Source organism: Rhincodon typus, chromosome 45 (genome assembly GCF_021869965.1).
Source record: "Rhincodon typus isolate 14 chromosome 45, sRhiTyp1.1, whole genome shotgun sequence".
Lineage (NCBI taxonomy): Eukaryota > Metazoa > Chordata > Chondrichthyes > Orectolobiformes > Rhincodontidae > Rhincodon > Rhincodon typus.
Window position 1 is genome coordinate 3,322,357 of NC_063376.1, and position 9,617 is coordinate 3,331,973.

General features: G+C 49.5%; 1 protein-coding gene across 4 annotated transcripts in view; it reads right to left on the bottom strand.

Moving 5' to 3' along the window:
• Positions 1-9,617, bottom strand: part of LOC109925864 (arrestin red cell) — a 118,899-nt gene that overhangs the window by 76,805 nt on the left and 32,477 nt on the right. For 2 of the 4 annotated variants that reach the window (XM_048620168.1, XM_048620166.1), the window contains one exon: positions 6,631-6,726. The exons of the other annotated variants lie outside the window; for them this stretch is intronic. In XM_048620168.1, the coding sequence (XP_048476125.1) occupies positions 6,631-6,726 (96 nt within the window). The remainder of the gene's footprint in view (positions 1-6,630; positions 6,727-9,617) is intronic. 4 annotated transcript variants of the gene reach the window in all.

Consider the following 9,617-nt stretch of genomic DNA (forward strand, 5'->3'; position numbering starts at 1 on the left):
AAGTGGTAAGACGCCGAATGCACACCCAACCCCTCTCATCAACCACAGCAAAGGAAGTGCGCCGTGTCTGTCACACACACACACACACACACACACACACAAGCTCAGAACCATTTGTCTGATCCTACAGTGTGGTTGCTTGCTGTATTTTGTGACTCTTCACACGTGGTCATCATCCCTCTGGTTGCATTCCAAATTTAACCAGGCGATGAGCTTCCATCACCAGCACCCAGAGCTCTAGTCCTCAGGATAATAGGATCTTTGCAGCCCCTCACAGGAGAGTCATCACACAAAAGCTCTTGCCTGGAGAAGGGCGGCCTTGCATGGGACACAGTTTGAAGACAAGGAACAAAAAACAAAGCTCAGCTTGGCCAATTCCTGGGACAAAGGGGCTTGTCCAATGAGGAATAGCCAAGCAGGCTAGACCCAGTGTCCAATGGAATTTATCAGAACGAGAAACAACCTTGTCAAAGCACACAAAGATTCTGAATGGGCCCAGTGGAAGGAGGGGGTGGATTTGAGAAGGATGTTCACCCCATCCCATCTTGGTAGGTTAACTGCAATTTCAAAACAGGCCCATGAAAGAACCAGAGTCAAAAAACAAACAAATTGCTCAAAATGCTCAGCAAATCTAGCAGCATCTGTAGAGTTCACATTTTGGGTCCAGTGACCCTTCTTCAGAACTTGGATAAAGATGTCAAAATTAAGATTAGGCCATTTGGTCCTCTACTCAATCCTCTCTCTCATAGAATCAGAATCTCTACAGAGCGGAAGCAGGCCATTTGGCCCATCAAGGCCACACAACCCTCCTAAGAGCATCCTACCCTATCCCTGAAAACCTGCATTTCCCATCGCTAACCCACCTAACCTGCACATCCCTGGACACTACAGAACAACCTGGCACGGCCAAACCACCCTAACCTGCACATCTTTGGACTGTGGGAGGAAACCGGAGCACCCGGAGGAAACGCACGCAGACACGGGGAGAACGTGCAAACTCCACACACACAGTCGCCCAAGGGTGGAATCGAACCTGGATCCCTGGCGCCATGAGGCATCAGCACTATCCACTGAGCCACCCAAAATGCCATCTCAATGCCGTATTTCTGGTTTCTCCCCAGATGTCTTGAGGCTATTAAAAAATCCAAACGTTTGTCTGTCTCTTTCTTGAAAATACAGTGACCCAGCCTCCACAGTTTTTTGTAGCAGAGAATTCCACAGACTGACCGATCCGAGTGAAGAGGTGTTTCCACATCTCAGTCCAAGATAGTCTATACCTCCTGCTTCGAGAACTCCCTGACCAGGGAAAAACCTGCTCCCTGCATCTTGTCCGTCCAATTTCGTGTATTTCAATCACATCCCACTCTCATCTTGCCACTGAATTCCACAAGCCTACCACTCTTTAGGTGAAGAGATTTCTCCCATCTCAGTCGTAAATCTTCAGACTGTGTCCCCAAGGTATAGAGTTCACAATCAGGGGAAATCCTCTCCCTGCATCTAGTCTTGTCCAGCCCTGTTAGGATTTTAGGCATGCGAATCAGACTCCCCCTCCCATCCTTCCAGACTCGAGCGACAACAGACCCCAGTCTAACCAATCCTTTCTCAAACCACAGTCCAACCACCCCCACTACCCAGCTGAGTGAGCCTTTGCTGCCCTCCCTCCAAGGTAAGGGCACCTCTCTCTCTCGAGTTCGGAACGAGAGAGGGGAAGGGGTTAGTATTTTACATGTGACATCTCCATGGTGGAGGAGCTAGCTAGGGCAGTCTGTGACACCGTGCAGATGTCAACGATGGATGATTGGGGTGAGGAGCAAGTCAGGACATTAGGATGAACTCCACTTCAAAAAGAGATGCAACAGTGAGCAGAGGGGTTCTGTGACACCAAAGGCTTAGTTGACGAAAGTCTCTATCAGGGGTGGGCAAGGGAGTCTGTTTGGGTTGGGGAACATGTGCTTTTGGGTCTGGACAGTGACTCAGGGGCCACATCGGGGACAGCACACGTGAGAAACTCTGTCTGTGTGCAAGAGCATGAGTGAGAGAGGGAGGGAGGTGGTGGAGGAGGGGGTTGTGGGACAGGGACCACATGGGCAGAGCACATAGAGATTCAGTACCATTCCCCAGTCACCCGTTTGCAGTCTCCACTGATGGGAACTGGGAAGCGGAGTGAGGAGCTGGAGGAACACAGCAGACCAGGCAGCAGAGGAGCAAGAAAGCTGACGTTTCGGGTCGGGAGCCTTCCTCAGAAACCCTTCTGAAGAAGGGTCCCGACCCGAAACGTCAGCTTTCCTGCCTCTGATGCTGCCTGGCCCGCTGTGTTCCTCCAGCTTCACAACGGTGTTGTCTCGGACTCCAGCAATCAGCAGTTCTTACTATCTCTAAGCAGAATGAGGTGGTGTGCAGTGACCGTAGATTCAGATTGGGTCAGCTACAGCAAACCCTGGACCAGTACGACAAAGGTCAATGAGACAGACAGGCAGCTGGAAGGACCCAGTGACAGAGCCTGTCCTGACTGAATTTAGTTGTACACAGGACTCTTGAAAGGTCTGACATTGCACATAAAAGGAGATGGGAAGAAGTGTGACCAATAGTTGGCGACATGGAGAAGACTTCTTCTCCCACACAATAAGGCTCACTGGGCCCAAAAAGTTCACTCTGCTTTCTCTCTCCACAGATGCTGCCAGACCTCCTGAGTTTCTTCAGCTTTCATTTTTTTGTTCCCCTGCCCCTACACAAACCAGCTGACATTACCACAGAATAGTGAGCAACCCACTCTAGAAACATAAAAACAGAAAGTTGCTGGAGAAACTCAGCTGGGCTGGCACCTACACAGCAGTCCTGAAGAAGGGTCACTCGACACAAAACGTTAACAGAGTTTCTCTCTCTCTCTCCACAGACGCTGCCGAGTTTCTCCAGCATTCTTGGTGCCCATTTCAGATTTTGCTTTCGTTCAAGTACAGGGGCTCGGCCGTTAGCACTGCTGCTTCACAGAGACCTGGGTTCGATTCCAGCCTTGCCCGACTGTGTGTGGAGTTTGCACATTCTCCCAGTGTCTGCGTGGGTCTCCTCTGGGTGCTCCGGTTTCTTCCCACAGTCCAAAGATGTGCAGGTTAGGGTGGGATTGGCCATGCTAAATTGTCCCATAGTGCCCAGAGATATGCAGGTTAGGGTGGATTAGCCATGGGAAATGCCCGGTTACAGGGATAAGGTAGGGGGCTGGGTCTGGTTAGGATGCTCTTCAGAGAGTTGCTGCGTGAGCTCATTCAAACATTACCTTGGCTGGTATAAGGGCAGCTTCAAAAAAAAAGTGACAAAGTAGCGACTGAACTAGAAACAGCCGTTTCTTGATTCTCACAAGAACTGAGAATTTCCCTAGGCCTACGCGGACGACAGCGAGTTATCAGCTATTCGGAGAAAGACGAGTCATAGCAGACTTGAAACATTAACCGTCTCTCTCCCCGTCTCCAGAGACGCTGCCCGACCTTGCCGAGTTTCTCCGGCACTTTATTTTTTTTTTTGATGTAGCCACCTTGCTCGTTTTCCGTTGACAGCACACTCAACACACAAGGTCCGGAGAAATAAAAACTCAGCTTTCTTGAACCGCTGCAGTCCCTTGTGGTGTAGGAACACCCACAGTGCAATAAGGGAGGGAGCTCCAGGATTTTGACCTAGTGACACTGAAGGAACGGTGAAATATTTCCAAGTCGGTGTGGTGAGGGGGCTCAGAGGGGAATCTGCTGCCTTTGTCCTGCTCGCTGGTAGAGGTTGTGGGTTTGGAAGGTGCTGTCTGAGGATCTTTGGTGAATTTCTGCAGTGCATCTTGTAGATGGTACACACTGCTGCTACTGAGTGCCAGTTGACGGAGGGAATGGATGTTTGTGGATGTGGTACCAATCAAGAGGGGGTTGCTTTGTCCTGGATGGTATCGAGCTTTTTGAGTGTTGTTGGAGCTGCAGTCTTCCAGGGCAAGTGGGGAGTATTCCCTCACACTCCTGACCTGTGCCTAGTCGATGGTGGGACAGGCTTCGGGGAGTCGGGAGATGAGTTACTCGCTGCAGTATTCCTAGCCTCGGACTTGCTCTTTTAGCCACTGTTTATATGATTAGTCTGGTTCAGTTTTTGGTCAATGGTGTCCCCTAGGATGCTGGTGGGGGAGTCCGTAACAATAATGCAATTTTAAAATCTGACAGACCCGTCCCCGCCAGTACTGTACCCGTGTTACACAGGGACACACCCGTCCCTGCCGGTACTGGTAAGACAGGCCTATGAACGGACTCTCAGTTAACACGAACCAAATACTGGAGATGAAATTTAGATACCATTAACAAGATTTTTGGTTTAGCTGGTTGATAAACACTGCCGATTTGAGAGATAGGACTCTCAGTCAAAGCTTTGTGCCAATTTTCTCATTGTGGGATTCTTTTTTCATTCAAGCAGAAACCACTGAATTATACAATTTCAGATTAGTACAAACAAGAGATGAGTCATTGAACCTTTCAAATCCGAAGCCAGCTGTTCAATAAGAGCAGGATGCTTAGTCCCATTCCCCGTTGCTCTGTCCCTGATAATCAGGGCAACATAAGAACAGAAGAACTAGGGGCAGGAGTAGGCCATCTGGCCCCTCGAGCCTGCTCTGCCATTCAATAAAATGATGGCAAACCATTTTGTGAACTTGGCTCCGCTTACCCACCTGCTCACCCTAACCGCTCATTCCTTCACTGTTCAAAAAAAAAATCTATTTTCTCATGCAAGGGTTTGTCCAATTGGAAGTCACTGCCAAATCTACCACCATCATCCAAATTCCAACCCCGCAAAAGCGCCAGCTCACATCGTCCACACCCCTTGACGTCTTCATAATATCCAAAAGTTTAAAAAAAAAAATCAACCCCTTTCCCGAGATAGTAATCGAACACCAGAGCTTCTGGTGCAGAGATACAGAAACCACAGCTGTGACACCAGACACTCAGTCTTCTTGCTGGGTCAAGGGTGGTTGGCGAGGCTCACCCTATACAGGTGTAGTACAATCTCTCATAAATACTTTGAAGCAAAGCTACGACACGTGTCTGGGACAGGTGGAAGTCAAATAGAAATCTCCCGGCCCAGGAGTAGGGACCCTATCAGTATGCCACAAGACCCTTTACTATCCCAGGACTAACCCAGGGCAGAGTGTCCCAACATCCGTCCTCCCCACTAGAAGTGGAGCAGAAGCAGCTTTTTTTTTTGGGGGAAGGGTCAGGGTTGGAATACAGCACGGACCTACATGTGTTGCGTAATTATTCACTTAGAGATGATAGAAGCAACTTATTCACTTCTATTAACAGACAGGCTGATGCTCAGCGTAATTAGGATGAATGGCTTAGCGCAGACAGTGATAAAGCGCACCAGGAGCAGAGGATCCACTGCAAGAGAAGTCTTTGTTGGCACGGTGTTAACTACTCTTGGCTTCGAATCAGAACAGGAGAGAGGGGAGTAGCCCATTCGGCCCCTTGAGCTCTTTCTACCATTTAACATGGTCATGGCAACAGCTCAACTCCACCTTCTCCATTGTTCATAAAAGCCCTCGCTGACCTGGGGGTGGGGGGTCTTGAAGGTAGGTGACCAACAAGCTTTAACAATCCCCAGGGCAGAGAATTCCAAAGAAAATTCACCATGCTCCAATATGGAAGCAATTTCTCCTCATTTCCGCCCAGAACGTTATCCTGCCAAAACACCCAGGTTCTCGATTCCCAGTCAGAGGGAAAAAAAGAAGGCGTTTTGCCAGTATCCAACCCACCCACCACCTCATGCACTCAAGAACCTTACATTTCCATTAGATCACCCCTCCAAGTCTTCTACCATAGTGATGAGGTAGGTGTGGGAGCGAGAAGAGGGCGCACTCAGGAGGGCAAAAGGAGAGGTGGTGGTGTGATACAGTGCTCCCTTTCCCAGGTGACAGTACATGACGTTTACCAGATAAATTCAGTAACACCCAACCCCCAGCACCCTGACAAATAAACAGGACAATAAGGCAGGGTCACCTGTTGTCGCCTCCTCTTCGGTGTCACTACACCGCCCCCCAGGGTGCAGGGCAGTGACTGGAAGGAAGCAGTGTGGAGGAACATCTCTCAAAACACATCTATATTTTTGAATGTGGTTATGATCGGCCAAGTTGGCACAGGCTGGTTTCTCTGCAGAGCTGCAGTACTGGGGCTGGGTGACTTGGCCTGGTATTAAACCACCACAAATCACAATGCCGTGAAGATGGAGCAAACACAGATTGTAGGCGAGTGATGACAGAAACCGCACGCTCAGACCGCAAAGCCTCCCAGGCGACATCTGCTCACCAGCCTTGCATCCTGGATAGATAGCCGGATGGTGATGCCTTCCCTAGCCTACTAGCCATTACCCCCTCCGACACGAGATCAACTTTCACCCCATGCCTCAAACCCAGCTTGGAGAAGGGAGCAAACCACTTGACACTGATAGCACGGGTAGAAGCAAAATTAAAGAATCATAGAATCCCTAACAGTGCAGATTAGAGGCCATTTGGCCTATCAAGTCTACTGATTGTCCAATGAGCTATCCCCACATTAACTATGGCCGACCCACCTAGCCAGCACAACGCGCAATTTAGCACAGCCAATTCACCCTAACCTGTGCATCTTTGTAACCCAAGCTGTGTCCAGATCACAGTTTTTCCATTCCTTTCTCATTTCAAATGACCAGATACCAAGATGTTGTCTCTGTTTCCTGTAAACAAGACCGCAGGCGATGAAGCAGAATGCATTTATTCTGTCTTTACAAACAAAAAAGATATTCTTTCACAGGATGTGGGCGTCACTGGCTGGACCAAAGCAACTGCTTCCAGTCATTGAAAACAAGGGGTAGAGCTGGATGAACACAGTAGGCCAAGCAGCATCAGAGGAGCAGGAAAGCTTTTTCAGAGACAGTAGGAACTGCAGATGCTGCAGAGTCCGAGATAACAAGGTGTAGAGCTGGAAATAACACTCAGCAGGGTCTGGCAGCATTCTTAGCAGAGAGAAACAAGAACCGAAAGAGTTCCAGGATTCTGACCCAGCGACGCTGAAGGAAGGCCGATATATTTCCAAGTAAGCATGGGGACTGTCTTGGAGCGTGGGGTGGGGAGAAGCGTGCAGGGGGATGGGGACAGACGCTGGTAAAAGGAAACAAGTCAAGATGATGTGAAGGGTCCCGACCCGAAACGTCAGCTTTCCTGCTCCTCGGATGCTGCCTGGCCTGCTGTGTTCATCCAGCTCCACACCTGGTGACTCCAGCATCGGCGGTTCTTACTATCCTCAAGATAACGCGAAGCCAGCAGGCTCACTGCTCCGCTTGAAAGCAAAAAAAAACACAACAAGCTGACGAGACTCTCCTACAGTAACATTCCAACAATGCCAATTGCACCCAGGAGAATCTCCCAGTTACAGAAATAAAAAAGGTTTTCTTAAAAAAAACAGCAGACAGCAACAGCGAGGGAGTAATTGTATCTGCCAGTTCTTACAATACAGCTTTCTACAGGACAAGGTCCCAGAGAGGGTCAGACATAATCGAGTGCTTGTGGGAGGTGGCTGGTGCGTGCAAATTGGCCACGCAGTGTCTATATGCCCCTCCAGTGGGTGGGTGGAATGAGGGAGGAGCAGCTTGAACTCCATAACCATGGCCAAACCTTAACCCAGCCCACATCAGGAGCAGGACGCAATAGCAGCGGAAAGGGCTAGCGTTTTTGCAGATGGTTCAGCAAAGGAATGGCTGGAATAGAAGGCCATAACTTCAGCGCTGGGAATAGAATACTCGAGGGGCTTGTGGCATACATGAACAAAGGAAATGTTCAAAGGAAGAGGAAGCGTGGCGGGGTTGATGTGGTGTGGATAAACACAGAAATGCTGGAGAAGCTAGCGAATCTTCAGGAGCTCCCACAGTATTGTTACAGCGCTGGAGGCGGCTCTTCAGCCCTAGCGCTCTTGTCCCTAGTGCCAACTCACCTAAATGTTCTGGGGGGACCCAAGTTCAAATCTCACCACGACAGTTAGTGGAAATTGAATTCTATGTGGAATCTGGAATTAAGGGTCTGATGATGACCATTGCCTATTGTTGGGAAAAGCCCATCTGATTCACTAACGTCCTTAAAGGAAGGAAACTGCCATCTTTATCTGGTCTGGCCTACATGCCAGTCCAGACCCACAGCAATGTGGTTTACTCTTAACTGCCCTCTGGGCAACGAGGGATGGGCAATAAATGTTGGCCTAAACAGCAGCAGCCTCATCCCATGAGCAGATTGGGAAAAAAGACTCACTGCATTTTTAAACATATTTGTGCCATTTCTACCAAAATGATCATCAATTGCCCCTCGAGATCCCCCACTATTTTCAGGCAGTGCATTCCAGACCCCAACTTTAAGATGTGAAAGGCAAAGTTACCTTAATCCCAGAGGGAAGAGCGAGTGTCCAGGGATGTGCAGGCTAGATGGTTTAGCCATGGGAAATGCAGCGTCACAGGGATACGTTACAGGAGTGGGGCTGGGGGAAATGCTCAGAGGGTTGGTGTGGAAACTCGACGAGCCAAATGGTCTGCTTCCACATTGTAGGGGATTCTGTGATTACTCTCCCATTAGAGACACATAACAAGTGGTGGTTTAACCAGAGGGTCGTCACGCCTCAGGCGAGGAGGGAGAGAGGTTGAAGGAGGAGGAGAGTAACTTCAGCCAATGTGGGAATTGAACCCATGCTGTTGGCATCACCCTGCATGGCAAACCAGCCTTCCAGCCAACCGAGCTAACAACCCCCTGGTTTCTTTTCCCCCAGACACTGCCCTCACTCCATTTGCACATCACTTTAAATTTATGCCCTTGCATTCTTTTTCGTTTTTGATTCGGTCTGGTCAGATCTCCCTGTCTCCAAGGGGAAACAGTCCCAGATTTCTTCAATCCATCTGGTTAGGTCCATAGGGAAAGATTTCTGTAGGTGGTCAATCTGGGAAATTGGGAAATAGGGGAAGGAAGAGGCCATTCAGCCCCTCGAGCAGATACCGCAACCCAAACAGATATGACTGATACATTTACCTTTCTCGCCCACCACCATCCCTCCCTCACTATCTGCATATTGCTTGGGACATGAGGGGGCCCCATATCACAGCCCTTGCCACACCCCCAGCTCCATCAGGTCATCCTCCAATAATCGAGGGACTGGGGCAAAACCAAACAAACAAAGGTTTTTAACCAATGGGTTGAACGCCTTCACCATTCCAGAGATTTACAAGGATGGTGACAGAACCCGAGATACCTATCACTCGGATCCCATTGAGAAAGGAGCAGCAGGAATATTTGCCCCAAAGCGCTGTCCAATGTTCATCTTTCAATCATCATTGTAGAACATTGATGACGGCCTAGTGGTATAATTGCTGGGGTATTCTGAGGGACCCGGGTTCGAATCCCATGATCACCTTGATGGGATTGTACTTCAGACCTCCCAACAGTCAGAAAGAAATGGAGGAACAAGTCTGTAGAGATCTCCAATATACAAAAGTGGGGGACAGGGTGTTGGGGGGGGGGGGGGGGGGGGGGGGGGGGGGGCGGGAAGACAAAGAGAGAAAAATGTGGAGGGGGGCCCACCCAGCACCAGGAG